At 42.8% G+C, this 19411-nt stretch overlaps 1 protein-coding gene across 1 annotated transcript in view; it reads left to right on the top strand.

The window, feature by feature from the left end:
• Window positions 1–345: 345 nt before the first annotated feature.
• Window positions 346–19411, top strand: part of kcnq3 (potassium voltage-gated channel, KQT-like subfamily, member 3) — a 104771-nt gene continuing 85705 nt past the window's right edge. Inside the window, 2 exon segments of the mRNA XM_032532271.1 lie at window positions 346–576; window positions 1296–1766. Of these exon segments, the coding sequence (XP_032388162.1) occupies window positions 1414–1766 (353 nt within the window). The 5' untranslated portion in view covers window positions 346–576; window positions 1296–1413.

Here is a 19411-nt window from a genome sequence, read left to right as displayed (position 1 = left end):
TCCACGCGGGCCTTTGTGCCACGCAACGTGCGCGCACACGTGTCCATGACTGGGCATATTAAGTTCTCGTGGGCGCGTCTGCCTCAATCCGTCTGTGTTTACACGCCTGTCGTCCTCCTGTTTACATAAAGGTGTACAGTATCTTTGTGCGCGGGCACGTGGCGTCTGCGTTGCTGCTCACGCAAGCCTGATCTCCCCCCCCCACCCCCCACCAGCCTTCTCCCTCTCTCTCTCTCTCTCTCTCTCTCTCTCTCTCTCAATTTAAAGAGCTTTATTGACATGACAAGACATTGGTTATATTGCCGAACATATTTCTGTCTCTCTCTCTGTCTCTCTCTCCCTTTACCCCCCCCCCCCCCCCCCCCTACCTCTCTCTCTGCTCCTCCTCTGTTTCAGTTTCAGTATCGACCTCCTTCACGCAGCATCTCTGCTCTCCACCCCTCCCTCCTCCTCCTCTCCTTCCTCCTCCTCCTCCTATCCTCCGCCTCTGAGCCGAGGAGCCAGCACCGCTTCCCGTGCAGGTGGATGGAGGCTGGAAGCCCCGGAGACGCGAGCCATGCGCGGGAGCAGCTGCTGGTAGGTCTCGGTGCGGCCGCTTTGTCTTCCGCAGGTCCCCCCCCCCCTTAGGTGTCTCTTTGAGTCGGCGTTAGTGTGCGCGGGGATGCAGCGTGATGCCAGCTCTTTGTCTACAGTGTGTGTGTGTGTGGTGTGTGTACGTGTATTCGTGTATGTGTGCGCGTGTGCGTGCGCGCTTTGGGTAAGCGTTTTTGGTAATTGTTTGGTAATTGGGCAATTGTTGCTTAACGCTCCTTTTTTTTTTTAAATTGTGATAATTGGGGCTCAGCACCGCCACGATTCCGGATCCAGGCGTTTTTTGTCGCTTTTCTTGGTCGCGTAGCTTTATATTTCTACAATAATCCCACAAACACAGGTGCGCTACAGTGAGTTTATCCGAGTTCGTGGTGTTAGATCGCTGTGATGTTCCTGTCTGTTGTTGGGGTGGAGGGTTTTTGTAACATGGGCGTGGGGGGGGTTCTTTGCGATTTTGTAAATGTTGTCGGATTTCTGCTCTGCAGCCAAACACGTCGGCTACAGATGCCGATGGTTTCCCAAAATAAGGATGTAACAATCTCTCTCTCTCTCCCTCTCTCCTCCTCTTCTCTCCTCTCCCCTCTCATCTCCTCCCTCTCTCCTCCTCTCTCTCTCTCTCCTCTCTCTCTCTTTCTCTCGTCTCTCTCCCTCTCTCTCTCTCTCTTCTCTCTCTCTTCATCTCTTCCTCCCTCTCTGTTTTCCAGTCAGACCGCTGAGCGCCGGGGACCACATCCTTTAAATCCTTAAATGACCCGCGGCTGAGGGAAGAGAAAGGTGGTGGTGGTGGGGGGGGGGGGTGTCTCCGGAGCCAGCACCCGGATCATGGCATGCTGCCCACCCCGGGCATCCAGCATGACAATGGGGCTCCGGTCCAGGACCGTCGCTAGCGGCTCGGAGGAGCAGAAGAAGGGCTCCGGCGGCGGGGGGGACTTGTTGGACCAGGGCGGGGGCGCGGACCGGGATGGCGCGCTGCTGCTGGCCACGCCGGCGGCTTCGGGTCGGGACGGCTTCAAGCGGGGATCCCAGGGCATCGGGATCGGACTGCTGGCCAAGACCCCCCTGAACTACAGCCGGCCGGCCAAGAGGAATAACATCCGGCGGAGGAGGATCCAGAACCTGCTGTACGACGCGCTGGAGAGGCCGAGGGGGTGGGCGCTGCTCTACCACGCGTTCGTGTGAGTAAAAACATGACTCAGCGGGTTTTTAATTAATTAATTAATTCTTTTACAACTCGTGCTGATTGATGGCTGGCTCGTTCACGTGAGAAGCTGCAGCTGGACTCACGCCGAGTCAGCAGGTTTCTGCTACGGGTCGTAGGTAGACCGGACCGGATTAGGACCACGTGTGGACAGAGTGTGGAGGCTGACAAACAATTGTTGTGTAGCCTAGATTGAGATAATTGAGATGTTGGTTTGTTTAAACGGTTTGAGACAGGTGTCTTAAATCTGAAACGAGTCTCTCTGATTGATGTCTTTAAATCTTAAAATCTGAACTCAGTCTTCTCAATTTAGTCTTACAATCTCTAATTTTTCCCTCTGCAGTTCAGACCTCAAACCCAGAACTGAAAGCCATTTATTCCCATATTCCCAAACCCTCTCCCATAGTAGCCTAGGCTTACCTGCTAATTGTGTGTGTGTGTGTGTGGTGTGTGTGTGGTGTGTGTGTGTGTGTGTGTGTGGGTGAAGAGTTTCCTCCTGTCTGTCCCCGTAGCTCCTTCTTGGTTCTGCACAATGGCTCAGGTCCGTTTCCTGTGTATCTCTCTCTCCATATGGAGCACATTTAAAATCCTCATGTCTGGACTGACGTGCATCATATTTGCACTAAACCCAGCAGGTGTGCTGTGGTCCGTACGTGTGTTCCTGTGTCTCCTTGCACACCAAAGACATATTTTGTGCACTTTTCAGTGAAGATAAGAAGCTGAGAAAGAGGCCGAAGCAGTTAGTCCGAGTCTCTGCGTAGACGACGCGTTGTTTTGGGATTTATTCGTCACGAGAGAGGGGACGGGTGCAGGACGAGTGGAGTGGACTCACTCTGTTGCAGGAGCTCATGAAGGATCTTTCTGGCCAACTTCATGACTCATTGCCACTAGTTTTACTCTTCTTTATGCACTTGATGGTGAATAAATCTCATTTACATGAAATTACACCTAACTGCATATGCTCCACTATCATATCATGATTTACTCCTGCATACGCTGCACTCTTCGTTGTCTATATTGTTTCTGTTTGGAGTCTTCTTCAGTGAAGGATGAAGATGTTGACCTTTGTCCAAATGAAAGAATACATTATCTCAAATCCCCACTTTGTACAGAATTGGAGCACAGACTGCTCGGTATTATACTTTGACCAATAATTCACAAACATCTCATCAAAATGGCTATGATTTGATGGTTTGATTCTGCAAACTCGTTTTATTTTTTGATTTTATTTTTTTGTATTTGTACGTGGCGCATTGTGAGCACTGACGATCCACAGCAGATCTCCTCTTATGTGTCCTCACACCTGGCAAATAAAGCTGATTCTGATTTATTGAGTAAAATATGCAGCAATTAGGATTATCTTGATTAAAGTCTCTATGTTTATGGATGATCACAGATTTTCTCCCATAATAGTAGTGATCATCACTTGGTATTGATGGAAGTTTGGCTGGATAGAAAGCCTTGTTTCTGACATGGAAACTTAGAAAACGGGTCAAATTGGACCCGAGCTCAACAGGAGGGTTCATGAAGGCTCGTTAGGCTGTAACCTGACGTAGATGTGGGGAATGAAGAGTTTCCTCCTGAATGTCCCCGAAGCTCCTCGGTGATGCGATGGCTCCGTCGGGATCTGCTCCCCAAAGCATGTAGGGCCCGTCTGCTCAAAGTTCCTCGCTTGGTTTTGGTCTTATGGCCGTTCTACAGTCGACACATCCAAGCGCCAATGGGGCGTCAAAATGTCTAGATCTAGAGATCTTCTCTAACCCTATAGAGATCTTCTCCAGCCCTATAGAGGTCTTCTCTAACCCTATAGAGATCTTCTCTAACCCTATAGAGGTCTTCTCTAACTCTATAGAGGTCTTCTCTAACTCTACAGTGATCTTCTCTAACCCTACAGAGATCTTCTCTAACTCTATAGAGATCTTCTCTAACCCTACAGAGATCTTCTCTAACCCTATAGAGATCTTCTCTAACCCTGCAGAGATCTTCTCTAACCCTATAGAGATCTTCTCCAACTTCTCTCGTCGATTAATCTGCCAATTAATTTCTCTATTGATCTAGTGCCCATATTGGGAGCTAAAACTAGAGAGATGTCTCACTCTGGAGCTAAAACTAGTGAGATGTCTTAGCAGTGTGCAGTACAACAATAATATGGTGTTTTTAAAAAATTAAACCATGTAAACCTATTCTGGTCCAACCTCAAAATACAGATATGAACCTGAAGATGAGCAGAATATGGGCCCTTTTAATTGTTTTCTCTATAAAATGTCAGAAAAGAATGAAAAATGTTAAGTCCATGTTACCAGATGGGAGTGAGAACAGATATTAACAGCTGATATTCCTTTAAATATCCCCCCCGATCTATAGGTGGTCAGATTGTGCTGAGATGATGATGATGAAGAGGTGATTTATTATTTAAATGGAGGCGTGGTCTAGTTTTCCCGGTGTTCCTGGTTATTTCAGGGCCAGCAGATGGTTTAATGTGACGGAGGAGGGTTTGAACTCTGGACAAAAGTAAATCCTGTGAGACACTTGTGGACACAACGGCTTGTTTCTGTTCTTCGTCGGCTCGTCAACTCTCCGAGTCGAGCGAGGGAAACACGGAAGAGTCTGACTCAGCCCTCAGCTCAACGTCCAATATGGCCGCTCCATATGGGCCGCTGGTGTCAGAGCTGCACCAGAGACACACTTTCAGCCTTTTATCAGCGCACACACACACACACACACACACACACACAACACACACACAACACACAACACACACACACACAACAACACACACACACACACACACACACACACACAACCACAACTCTCTCTCTCTCTCGGTCGCTCTCTTTCTTTCTGTGTGTGTCTCTCTCGCTCTGTCTCTCTTTCTCTGTGTCTCTCTGTCTCTCTCTCTCTCTTTCTGTGTGTGTCTCTCTCGCTCGCTCTGTCTGTCTCTGTGTCTCCTTTCTGTGTGTCTCTCTCTCTGTCTCTCTTTGTGTCTCTCTTTCTTTGTGTGTGTCTGTCACTCTCTGTCTCTCTCTCTTTCTGTGTCTCTCTCTCTTTCTGTGTGTCTCTCTCTCTGTCTCTCTCTCTTTCTGTGTGTCTTTTCTGTCTCTCTCTCTGTGTCTCTGTCTCTCTCTCTTTCTTGTCTCTCTCTCTCTTTCTTTGTGTGTCTCTCACTCTCTCTCTCTCTCTGTCTGTCTCACTCACTCACTCACTAACACACACACACACACACACACACACACACATTTCGCCCTAACATATCTGCTGTTGGGTTTGGCGTGAAGTCGTTGCACAGGAAGTGACCAATCAGAACACAGATGATGTCATCGAGTAGGTAGGACATGAAGGCCGATAAGATGGAGACGAGATCAGGTGTTTTAAATCCGATAGTGTGACGCGTGTGTAAATGGATACTTCCTCTTCATTGTCGATGTGCCACGTCGATTCAAAACACTTTGACAACACAAGGCTGTCGCCCCCCCGCCCAGAAGACGCTCCCAGAGTTGGTTTATCCAGCAAATCAACGTTGGTTTGTGGGTAATGTTAGGTTCAAAACAACGTCAGATATCTGGTTATTTCAGCATAACCTTTCTGGTTCATGGTAAACTCGTTGTCGGATCCCGTCAATCCACAGTCGTCTTCAGGAGGAAACAGTCACTGCTCCAACAGCCACTAGTAGACCAGAATCTCCAAAAGAACTACTTCCTGTCCCTGTTCTACTTCCTGTCCCTGTTGTAAAGTTGTTTTACATAAATGGGTGTAGCTGTAAAGTTGTTTTACATAAATGGGTGAAGACGTAAAGTTATTTTACATAAATGGGTGTAGACGTAAAGTTGTTTTACATAAATGGGTGTAGACGTAAAGTTGTTTTACATAAATGGGTGTAGACGTAAAGTTGTTTTACATGAATGGGTGTAGACGTAAAGTTGTTTTACATGAATGGGTGTAGACGTAAAGTTGTTTTACATGAATGGGTGTAGCCGTAAAGTTGTTTTACATGAATGGGTGTAGACGTAAAGTTGTTTTACATAAATGGGTGTAGACGTAAAGTTGTTTTACATGAATGGGTGTAGCCGTAAAGTTGTTTTACATAAATGGGTGTAGACGTAAAGTTGTTTATTTGTACTGAAGTTTTTGTTACTGTGAAGACGAAAGTGTTTTTACATAATGGTGTGAGACGTAAAGTTGTTTTACATGAATGGTGTAGACCGTAAAGTTGTTTTAACATGAATGGGTGTAGACGTAAAGTTGTTTTACATGAATGGGTGTAGACGTAAAGTTGTTTTACATAATGGGTGTAGACGTAAAGTTTTTTACATAAATGGGTGTAGACGTAAAGTTTTTTTACATGAATGGGTGTAGCCGTAAAGTTGTTTTACATGAATGGGTGTAGCCTTTAAAGTTGTTTTACATGAATGGGTGTAGCCGTTAAATTTGTTTTACATGAATGGGTGTAGCCGTAAAGTTTTTACATGAATGGGTGTAGACCGAAAAAGTTGTTTACATAATGGGTGTAGCCGTAAAGTTGTTTTACATAAAGGGGTGTAGCCGTAAAGTTGTTACATTGTACTAAATGGGTGTAGCCGTAAGTTGTTTTACATAAATGGGTGTAGACGTAAAGTTGTTTTACATAAAGGGTGTAGACGTAAAGTTGTTTTACATAATGGGTGTAGACGTAAAGTTGTTTTACTAATGGGTGTAGCCGTAAAGTTGTTTTACATGATGGGTGTAGACGTAAAGTTGTTTTACATAAATGGGTGTAGCCGTAAAGTTGTTTTGCATAAATGGGTGTAGCCGTAAAGTGTTTTGCATAAATGGGTGTAGACGTAAAGTTGTTTTACATGAATGGGTGTAGACGTAAAGTTGTTTTACATGAATGGGTGTAGACGTAAAGTTGTTTTACATTAATGGGTGTAGCTGTAAAGTTGTTTTGCATGAATGGGTGTAGACGTTAAGTTGTTTTGCATAAATGGGCGTAGTATATCTTATTCTCTGCTTCACCATTGGTTGAGCTGTGGCTGTGTGTTGGCAAGTTTATAACTCAGCATCTTCACCTAAAGTCGGACAGGGAATCTGGTTTTACTCACTGTCAGAGTCGCACCCCCACCCAGGTTTCTTATCTTATCTCAGTCTTACTCTGCTAGGTTGACATTCCTGGGTTCTAAAATTGCCTCACCCAAAAGCTTTTTCTCCTTTCTATTTTCACCATGCATGTTCACATGATAACTACTTTCAGTCTCCACAGTAAAAACCACGTGGAAACAGATTCAGGAGATGCATGAACTGGTTTGGCTGCCGAACTGTTCCCAAAGATGGAAAAATCGTCTCAATTCAACTAGAGCTGCAAAGATGAATGGATTATTTACAACTTTTAAATGAATCGGCAACTCTTTTGATAATCGATTTATCGGTTTGAGTCATTTTTTTATGTAAAAACAGTGAAACTTGCGTGATGTCCGCTTGTTGAATATGATTATTTTTCTAGTTTCTTCTCTTCTCCGGGACAGTAGGCTGGATGTCTTTGAATTGTGGACAAAACAGACGTAATCTTGGGTTTTTTGGTAAACACTGATCCACATTTTTCACCATTTTCTGACATTTTAGAGCCCCAACAACTCATCAGTTAACCGGGAAAATAATACAGATAAATCGACATTGAAAATAATTGAAAGTAACGGCAGAAAACTGCGATAATGATATAACAGACACTGAAGTCTTCTCAGTTTTGCTGCTTTCAGTGTTATACTCAAACTCAACAAACTGCCTGATGGATTTAAGCAAATGAAAGGAAATAATTTCCAATATTGCAGAGTTCAACATTAAGGCTTGTTCGTTTGTCCGGGACAAGTGGATTTTCTTTTTGTAGGTCAAGTGGATCAGAAATGAACTTGGGAATCAAGGCGTCGGTCCGAAGATACAGAAGATAAATATCGTATTTCATGGATTATAGGTCACTTTTTTTTCATAGTTTGGCTGGTCCTGTGTCTTATAGTCAGGGGCGATTTATATGCTGAAATATATACGGTTTAACATGTTAAGCGTGTGTTATACGACACTAAAGGAGACGATGACGCTAAAGGAGACAACCAAGCGCGTTATCTGACGCTAAAGGAGACAACCAAGCGTGTTATATGACGCTAAAGGAGACAACCAAGCGTGTTATATGACGCTAAAGGAGACAACCAAGCGTGTTATCTGACGCTAAAGGAGACAACCAAGCGTGTTATATGACGCTAAAGGAGACAACCAAGTGTGTTATATGACGCTAAAGGAGACAACCAAGCGTGTTATATGACGCTAAAGGAGACAACCAAGCGTGTTATATGACGCTAAAGGAGACGACCAAGCGTGTTACATGACGCTAAAGGAGACGACCAAGCGTGTTACATGACGCTAAAGGAGACGACCAAGCGTGTTACATGACGCTAAAGGAGACAACCAAGCGCGTGTTACATGACGCTAAAGGAGACAACCAAGCGTGTTATAAGACGCTAAAGGAGACAACCAAGCGTGTTATAAGACGCTAAAGGAGACAACCAAGCGTGTTATAAGACGCTAAAGGAGACGACCAAGCGTGTTATAAGACGCTAAAGGAGACGACCAAGCGCGTGTTACATGACGCTAAAGGAGACAACCAAGCGCGTGTTACATGACGCTAAAGGAGACGACCAAGCGCGTGTTACATGACGCTAAAGGAGACAACCAAGCGCTAAAGGAGACTTCTAGCATCAATAACAACAACAAAGGCACCTGACCAAACTTCTCTATTTTTAACCTGGAGTGAGACTGTGTTGATAACACTGCTGAGATGTTATAGAGTCAAAATACAGAACGTGCGAATTGTGGTGTAGTAGTTAGTTAGTTAGTAAGTAAGTAAGTAAGTAAGTAAGTAAGTAAATGTGGCCGGATAGATTGCATTACATGGGCGCCAAAATTAAAAATAGCTGCTACGTTGCTATACCAACTGCTATGCTAACGGCTGCAGTGTGTTCCAGCTGTTAGTCTCATATTGTGGTGGAGAAGTTTAAGGAAACGTTTGTGTGTTTCCGCCCTGTCGAGGCCTCACTGCGAGGGAATGTCACGCTGCACACGGATCAAATTCAAAAAGCTCTCGTTCCAGGACTGAAGTACTGTGGTACCAAAAATGTGGTTACCATAACAACGCTGTGGAGCGAGTGAAATGAGATCCGCAGTGGAGGCTGAGAGGCAGGTGGAGCGAGCATGTGTGAGAGCCGGGAGGGAGACGGAGAGACGGACACGAGATGTTAGACATCAGCAGTTTTCGGGGGCAGATGAGCGGGGAACCCTGGCCTCGGCCTGACAGGCAGCGGGGGAAAGTAACTAAGTACTTTTACTCCATTACTGTACTTCAGTCCACGTGTTGAGCTACTTGATATTTACTTGAGTCTTTTCCCTTCATGTTACTTTCTACTTCTACCCCGCTACATCTCAGAGAGAAATATTCTACTTTTTACTCCACTACATTCATCTTTAGTTACTAGTTACTTTAGTTACTCCACTACATTCATCTGACAGCTTTAGTTACTAGTTAATCTAGTTACTAGTTACTTTAGTTACTCCACTACATTCATCCGAAAGCTTTAGTTACTAGTTACTTTAGTTACTCCTCTACATTCATCTGACAGCTTTAGTTACTAGTTACTTTAGTTACTCCACTACATTCATCTGACAGCTTTAGTTACTAGTTACTGTAGTTATAGTTACTTTAGTTACTCCACTACATTCATCTGAAAGCTTAGTTACTAGTTACTTTAGTTACTCCACTACATTCATCTGACAGCTTTAGTTACTAGTTACTTAGTTACTCCACTACATTCATCTGACAGCTTGTTACTAGTTACTTTAGTTACTCCACTAAAATTCATCTGACAGCTTTTGTTACTAGTTACTTTAGTACTCCACTACATTCATCTGACAGCTTTAGTTACTAGTTACTTTAGTTACTCCACTACATTCATCTGACAGCTTTAGTTACTAGTTACTTTAGTTACTCCACTACACTCATCCGACAGCTTTAGTTACTAGTTACTTTAGTTACTCCACTACATTCATCTGAAAGCTTAGTTACTAGTTAGTTTAGTTACTCCACTACACTCATCTGATAGCTTTAGTTACTAGTTACTTTAGTTACTCCTCTACATTCATCTGAAAGCTTAGTTACTAGTTACTTTAGTTACTCCTCTACATTCATCTGAAAGCTTAGTTACTAGTTACTTTAGTTACTCCACTACATTCATCTGACAGCTTTAGTTACTAGTTACTTTAGTTACTCCACTACACTCATCCGACAGCTTTAGTTACTAGTTACTTTAGTTACTAGTTTAAGTTGTATCCAAATCCACTTTTGCTAGTTTGATGGTGACTACACACAGGCCTGAAATACATACACACACACACACACACACACACACACACATTTTTTGTAGACTCATTAGCCCGTTCCAACCAGACTCTGGTCCGTTAGCCGTTGTCCTACCAGACTCTGGTACGTTAGCCTGGTCCTACCAGACTCTGGTCCGTTAGCCGTTGTCCTACCAGACTCTGGTACGTTAGCCGTTGTCCTACCAGACTCTGGTACGTTAGCCTGGTCCTACCAGACTCTGGTCCGTTAGCCGTTGTCCTACCAGACTCTGGCTCATTAGCCCGTTCCAACCAGACTCTGGTCCATTAGCTCGGTCCTACCAGACTCTGGTACGTTAGCCTGGTCCTACCAGACTCTGGTACGTTAGCCCGGTCCTACCAGACTCTGGTACGTTAGCCCGTTCCAACCAGACTCTGGTACGTTAGCCTGGTCCTACCAGACTCTGGTCCATTAGCCCAGTCCTACCAGACTCTGGCTCATTAGCCTGGTCCTACTAGACCCTGGTCCGTTAGCCTGGTCCTACCAGACTCTGGTCCAGTAGCCTGGTCCTACCAGACCCTGGTCCATTAGCCCGGTCCAGCCAGACCCTGGTCCATTAGCCTGGTCCTACCAGACCCTGGTCATTCCTGCAGAAGAGAGGCTGCCTCTCAGTGAATGAATAAATACAGGTCACATGTCTTTATTTTATCTACTAGTCACTCGCCTGTTATGTAATGAGTAAAAATGAGATGATACATCTCAAGGGGGACAAGGAAATTTGAATATTCATTAAGTCAACATCCCCACTGGTATTAAGAAGACAAAGCAATCTACTCATGTTAAAATGTTCTGTATTATCACTTAACTTGTTATGATTGAGCAACAGGGAGCTCAGTTTGTGCTCATATTGGAGCTTTTGGTGCAGAAAGGTCTCCAGTGACAGCATCTTTCTTCCAGATAAACTGGTCATATTCAGTTCTATAAATATCCAAACAAAGGATGTCGTATTTACAAGGTTCACTCTGCGGCGGAGTTCCACCACGACAGTCTGTTTGCATTAACCAGTCGTGGACTCGGTTCCTAATGGACTGCTCTGCGGTTGTGGTCATTTAGCGTAATGACATCTATCTTCTACAAATGATGCTCCAGTGGGAGAGTCGTTCAGTGCTGCCGCATGGAGACATTAAATGCAGCATTGCGGATTAAATGCGGGCTGGTGGGTGTGTTTGGGGTGTAGCAGCAACATCAACAGAGTTGCAAAATTCGGGTTTCCCCATCGAGGGGAGGCAGCGCGGCTCAGACACGTTCAGGATGCTAACCTGCTTGGTAGAGCTCGGCAATATATCGATATATTGGTATGAGACAAGGTATCGTCTTAGATTTTGGATATTGTAAATCCATAATATAAGATAAGTGTCTTTTCCTGGTTTTAAAGGCTGCATTACAGTAAAGTGATGTCATTTTTTGAACTTACCAGAGTGCTGTAACTGTTCTATTATTTACCTTTACCCACTTAGTCATTATATCCACATTACTGATGATCATTTATCAAAAATCTCATTGTGTAAATATTTTGTGTAAGCACCGAGGGTCAATACTACAAAATAGAATACTACATAAATATTGTGATATTTGATTTTCTCCATATCTCCCAGCCCTACGGCTTGGACAACATCCTCTCGTCACCCCAGCAGTCGAGAATTATTTATTATTTTCAAATGGTTATTTACCGGGCTGGGAGAAATCTAAAAATACCAAACTCCTTCCTACATACATTGCAAAATGCTTTGTTTGCATCTACAACGTCCCCGTTAGTGTTGTATGTAACGCTAACACCAACAGGTTCCCCAACAGGGACGTGGTAGAGCGCCCTCTGGTGGACAGACTGGGCTATACTATCATTTATTTGTCATTATAAATGATTCTGAGGAATGAAAATTTAAATCGGCCATTGTAAATGACTCATAGTTTAGGGCTGCGAGTATCCATTGTTTTCATTGGCCATTGGGGTTGGTAGTGGTCCACCATGGCTTTGGTGTAGGAGATCTGGGTTTGATTCCTACCGCCAAACATCAACCAATGTGTCCCTGAGCAAGACACTTGTCCCCTAGTTTCTCCAGAGGCGATCAATCAATTGATTGATCAATTAATGGATAAGTTGTTTGGTCTTTAAAATGTCAGAAAATGTGAATCAGTGTTCCCAAATCTCAAGACAACGTCCTCAAATGTCTCATTTTGTCCACAACTCAAAGACATTCAGCTTACTGTCGCAGAGGAGAGAAGAAACTAGAACATATTCACATTTAACAGACTGACATTAGAGAAGTTTGACTTTATTTTGAAATTTTTTCAAAGCGATTTATCGTTTATTGAAATAGTTGGCGATCAATTTCATAGTTGACAACTAATCGATTCCTCTGTGAAGCTCTGGTGTGGCATACCTTTATCTAATGAGAAATCGAATGTGACTAAGCATGTTTTATTGCTGAATCAATGAAAGGTGGTGAGCGTGGTCTGCTTCAGTATTCAACCAGCTGTCAAAAAACACTTGTCTGTGCAGAAAAAAGGAAGCCTTTCATGATGGTGGATGAGGAGTTAGTTATATAATTCAGTGGCGCCTGCAAGGTGTTAACCCAGCAGGAAGACTCTGGAGAGGGTGGACTTTGTATTACACGCCCAACCCCACACACCGGCTTGTCCTTTCTCTTTCCACTGCCTCCAAACTGCGGTGTGTCTCTGCAGAAATGCACCTTTGTTGCTTAATGATGTATTAAGAGGGGGCTGTGTTTTTAAAAGAGATAAAAGATGGACAACATCTACTTCATGTTCTTCGTCTTGAGTTGAGAATTTGTCATCTTTTGCTTCCACGGCGTTGTGGTGTCTTGCTGTAGCTCAGTCTGGTTGGGAACCGGAGGGTCGCTGGTTCAAGTCCTCATACGGACCAAAAGTATGGTGGTGGTCCTGGACGCTTCCTTTCTATGGGCAGCACCCCCCCCCCTCCCCCCACTCTGACATCTCTCCATTAGTGCATGTATAATTTAATGTATGCTCTTTATTGATCCCCTATGGGGAAATAACCATTTACATTCTGTTGTTATTACACACTACACACAGGCCTGAAAGGTCCTATTCATGCACTAATGGAGAGATGTCAGAGTGGGGGGGGGGGGGTGCCAGTGCTGGAACAGCGCCCTGGGCCCAGTTTTTCAAAAAATGTAATCTGGATCAAATTGATCCGGATTTAGTAATCCTTTTTTTTGCGATCCGTGATCACGTAATCCATCTTATTTTTGAGCCAGTTTTTCAAAGCAACATCAAATTGGATCAATCTGACCCGGATAGGAACTTTTCAGGATCACCAAATCTGGATAACCAGTGTTCAAACAGGATAGGAATTCACAATGTAGAACTATAGATTGTAAAGAAGCAACAAGTAGAATGGCCAGTGTGGGGTAAATATAAGTTATTTTGCAAGAACGAGCAAACAGGAAGTGCAACAAGTAGTTAGACACTATTTCTGATTTGGATTTGTTTTGGATTTCAAAAATCAGTGATTGCCATTCTTTGCATTTTTTTGGTTATTCTGTATCATTGCATGCATCACTAATAAATATTGTGATGAATATATAGGCCTATTTATATATATCAATTATTGAGAGAAGAAAATGTATTGTTTTTGGTCAATTTTGACAGCTGTTTGGGGGATAATTTTATGAGGCCAAACTCTTTGTACTTCGCTGTAGGCTATACTGAAAGGCTGATTACGTTAAAGCCTACCTAATCACTGTAGCCTGACGGATGAACAAATAAAATTAAAACCTTATGAATAAATAGGATATCTTGTAAGATACTGCATGATCCAATATAGTATTATTTGATACATTGTTAAAGTTTTCATTACATTTTGGGCATGAAATCCACGCTGAGTCCACCCTTCTGATGGGATCAGTTTAATCCAGATTTTTTGGATCAAAGTGATCCTACAAAAAGGTTCTGAAAAACCCAAACTAAAGGTTTGATCCAGATCAAAATCAAGATTAGATTATGTGATCTAATCCGATTGTGTAATCCGTTTTTTCTTTTGAAAAACCCATTTTCAACATTTGATCCAATCCGTTATCCAAAATCCTAGTGGATTACTTTTGAAAAACTGGGCCCTGAGCAGCAGAGGGGGGTTCGGTGCCTTGCTCAAGAGCACCTTGGCAGGTATGTGCGCGTCAAGGATTAGTTGTAGAGTGTAATGCATGAGAGACAAAGGAGTCCTTGAGTCTTTACGCCGCTTTCTGACGCTGAGGGCTGCTGACCACGCGTCAGACTGAGGTGTGTTTGATTCTCGCACCTGACTCGTCAACCCGCCGTGTGCCTGGTGATTGGACCAGAGGAAGAACAGGATCAGGTTTCCAGCTGATACACACTAAGTGTGTGAAGCCGTGTCGTCTTCAGACGATCTTCAGTTTCATGTTTGAGTCATGCTTTATAATCACGTAATCGCCCTTTCTCATCCACATTAGTCTGGGTTGTTCGCCGTTCCATGACGATACCGTGGGGATGCGCGCTGTTGTCTTCCATCCCGAGCACAATCTCCCCCCCCCCCCCCCCCCACCCCCCCCCAACACCAGATCAAATTGAATTGTCCTGCTGTTATCAGTACACATGCTTTCCTCCCTCTCTGATGCTCCTCTGCTCTCTCCATCCTCTCCTCCGTCCCATGCTTTATCTCTTCCCTCTCTTCCTTCCTCCCGGGCGCAGACGACTGTAATGTTTGCCGTCCCCAGAGGCTCCAACCCCCAACCCCCCCACCCCCCGAGGGGGATTCCCCTCAGGCCTCAGCCTGCTTAAGAACGACGCCGTCAGGTTTCATCTATGTCAGGTTGTGCTGAAGACGTTCAGACTCATCCCCATTGTAGGTTAGCAGTTTGAAATGTGTGTGTAAAGCTCAACTGTATTTTCAAACTGTATTTTAGTGGCAACACTTGCTGCAAAAACAGAAGTCTTGCACATCTCTGAGATGTTACTTCTACACTAAAAGGTTTGAGGATCTAACGACTAAGGTTGGGTACCGAAACGCGGTTCCAAAAGGGCACCGGTGCCGTCTTGAACGGTAGTAACCAGACCGAATATGAAGGAATATTTTGGTGCCTGAATGTACACCATACTCGACAGAAGGTAACGTTAGCCTACATTTAGTACTAGATTTACGGAGACATTCCTACACACTGGACCTTAAAAGATGGAGACGTTCCTACACACTGGACCTTAAAAGACGGAGACATTCTTACACCCTGCACCTTAAAAGACGGAGACATTCCTTCACACTGGACCTTAAAAGACGGAGACATTCCTACACCTGCACCTTAAAAGACGGAGAATCTCACATGCCTTAAAAGATGGAGACATTCCACACCTGCACTAAAAGACGGAGACATTCCTACACACTGCGACCTTAAAAGACGGAGACATTCCTACACACTGGACCTTAAAAGACGGAGACATTCCTACACACTGGACCTTAAGAAGACGGAGACATTCCTACACACTGGCCTTAAAGAGGGAGACATTCCTACGCACTGGACCTTAAAACGTCTGGAAGCTGGGCTTTCCCTAACTTCTCCGGACACTGAACACCTGTTTCCTGGGTGAAGGTCTGTGTTTCTCCTTAACTTCTCCAGGACATGAACACCTGTTTCCTGGTGAAAGTCTTGTGTTTTCTCCTTAACTTCTCCAGGACATGAACACCTGTTTCCTGGTGAAAGTCTTGTGTTTTCTCCTTAACTTCGTCCATCAAATAAATATTCTATGAACACATGGAATACAAACCAACTACCGAGCTTTACTTTTCCTCACCATATGGATGAGTGTTTCATGAGAACAGGCTGTTTGATGCAGAAAATGTAACCCCAAACTGATGAGATCAGTCGACATATTTCCTGTTTCTAAGCTGCTGGAGTGAATTGGGGATCAGCTGCCGTTAGCCGGTGGTTAAGGGAGATTTCTCAGCTCGTTTATCTCTGAGGCGGAGGAGGTTTACGGCTCCAGTGATGGATGCTGGGAAAAAGGAGTAGTAAGTGAGTCTCATCAGCGGTGAAAAATGACTCCTAGTTTTATTGTTATGGTCTGACTTCTGCTCAGAGCTTCAGTGTGTTTGGTAATTAACACGGGACCGGGGGGATGGATGATGTGAGATGTGAGCTTCTGACCTGCCGCGTTGGCCTGATTCCAGACGCCCAGCTCCACAAATCACTTTCATGTCATCAGTGAGAGAAGAAATGGTTGTGTTTAGGAGTATGAGCTGAGCAGAGAGCGAGGATCGGAAAGCAGCCGGTACGATGGGCAACAAAAAGGTCAAATAGAGCAATTTCTTCAGTGTGATTCCAGTGTTTATCTCGGTGTATTGCGAGGCTCGGGGCCCACTGGGTCTAAGCCACTGGGAATTATGTTCTAATTTATTATTAAGACATTTGTAAACTACAGTGACAGTGCTGTACCCTGGAAATGCAGAGTTTTCCAAGAGCACAATTTGAATTTGATGTGGCTCGGGAAAGGGAAGTTTGGGGTCCCCTACTGGAGCTGCTGCCCCCGCGACCCGATGGATGGACAATTTGAATTTGCTCAGCTATCGATCATCGTCAATACACCTAAGTTACATAACCTCATACCAGAAATTATGAATTATTTGGATTGAAAGTTAAGACGAGAGGATGTTGAGTGGATCAACAAGGGGTATCTCTTTCGAAGCCACTTTAAAAAAAAGAAAATTCAAAGGCTACAAAATTGAATAAAATACCCTGAATGCAATGAAAGTCATTAGCATTAACGTTACCTGCAACATACATACTGTACATCGATGCATTTTGTGTTTTTGGGCACTTTGGTTGAAAGAAACCCAGATTTTATTTGATATGAAAACTGAGGGAAAGGGTCAACACAAGGATTACAGCAACACTATGCAACCTGTCCCTCATTGGTCCCCCTCCCTCATTGGTCCCCCTCCCTCATTGGTCCCCCTACAGGTTGTCTCAACTGAACTACATGTGTGAGCTGTATAATGGTACAATGTTATGTAACTTAGGTGTAATGACCATTATCGAGAAAAAATGTGACTAATACGCCAGAAAATCCGCAAAAAAAAAGCCTTTTCATGGTCGAGGGGAAGACAACACGGGGGTTAAGCCAAAAAGCCCGCCCTCCAAAAAAAACGTGTTATGGATATATTGTATGTAGTATGTTTATAATATGTATTATGTATTTTGGTATGTTGTATTAAGTATGTATGATGTGTATATAAGTTGTATGTTATATGTTTATAATGTAGTATGTATGCAGGGTAGTATGTTTAATTTTGTAGATATAGGTATTTTATATATTTTGAAATTATTTTGTGTGTGGTGTGTGTGTGTGTGTGTGTGTGTTATATATATATTATATATTATTTTGTATATATTTTGGTGTGTGTGTGTGTGTTATTTTTTTTGGATGATATATATATATATGGTTTTTGAGTGTGGGTTATATATAATATAAATTTATTATATTATAATATAATAAAAATTATATAAATATATATAATAATTATATATATATTTTTATCCCAGGGGAAAATGCGGAAATGATCCAGGTCGGTTTCAGCCCCTGGACCCGTGTCGGGGTAAAAGAGTCTCAGTACATGTGCGCCTGCTTCCACTAAACCAACCCGGGGGCATGATCCCCGCTTTCTTGAAAAAAAAGGGCCAAATTTTCAGCAGAAAAGTGAAAAAAGGGTGGTTTATTCACACGAAGCAGCCGGGAATAAAATGAAGTTATTACGCAATAGACAATTACTTTACACTAACCAACATTCACACTTTAACCATTACCCCAATTTTTACACAAAACCCTAAATTACACAATTCAAATAAAAACCTTTACACTAACCCAAAAAAAAATTACACACATTACACAATTCCCCAAACTTACACTAACCAAAACATTAAAACACATTAAAAAATTTACCAATTAAACACATTACACACATACACTAAACCCCCCTAAACCCAAATACACACGGGACACATTCACACATTACATAACCCTCTTTAAAACCATACACACCTTACAACATCACATAAATAACCCTAAATACCAATTACACTCCCCCCAAACCCAAAAATTTTACAAATACCCAATTAAAACCATACTTACCACATTACACCACCAACCCTAACATTACACACTTTACACACTTTAACAATTACATAACCCAAACATTACCCAAATTACACACTTACAAAACCCCCTAACCAACTTAACACATTACCCCAATTTACACAAAACCCTAAAAACACCATTACATAAACCCTAACCCAACTTTAAAAACCATTACATACCCCAAAACTAACTTACACACATTACCACATTAAAAAATTTACAACCCCAAACTTACACAATTAACCTCACAAAACCCCAAACCCCCTAACAAAAAACATTACACAATTACACAACCCCCTAAACCCTAAATTTACACACATACAACTTTTACATAACCCTAACATACACACATTAACTAACCAACATTACAAAAATTTACACCATTACAAACCCCAAAACATACCCAAATTAAAAACCATTAACTCCCCCCAACCCAACTTAAAACACATTCACACATTACACACATTACACTAACCCAAATTAAACATTAACACATTACACAAAACCCCCAACCCTAAATTTACAACTTAACCATTCATAACCCTAATTACAACAAACACTTTTACACAAAACCTAACCAACTTTAAAAATTACACAAAATAACCCTAACTTTTACACACTAACACTTTACAACCCCAACCCATAACATTACACACTTTTACAAAATTTACACAACCAACTAAACTACACTAAACCCCAAACCCCTAACAAAAAATTTAACACTTTCAAATTCATACCCCCAAACCCCTAACTTACACACATTCAAATTCCCTAACCAAACATACACCAAACAATTCACTAAACCCAAACCCCCAAACATTACACCATTACATACCCCCAAACCCAAAAACTTTTAAAACACATTCACCATTACAATAAACCCCAACCATAAAATTACACAATTACAACCCCTAACCAAACTTTACCACATACCCCAATTACAAACCAAAATTACACATTAACACATTACAACCCCTAAAACTAAAATACACACATTACACACATTACACAAACCCCTAACATTACAAAACCCTAACTTACACACATACACACAACACTACCCCCTAAAAAACTTTTAAACATTA

Source organism: Etheostoma spectabile, chromosome 12 (genome assembly GCF_008692095.1).
Source record: "Etheostoma spectabile isolate EspeVRDwgs_2016 chromosome 12, UIUC_Espe_1.0, whole genome shotgun sequence".
Lineage (NCBI taxonomy): Eukaryota > Metazoa > Chordata > Actinopteri > Perciformes > Percidae > Etheostoma > Etheostoma spectabile.
The sequence above is the reverse complement of the archived record's forward strand: the minus strand, read 5'-3'. Positions and strand labels throughout refer to the sequence as shown.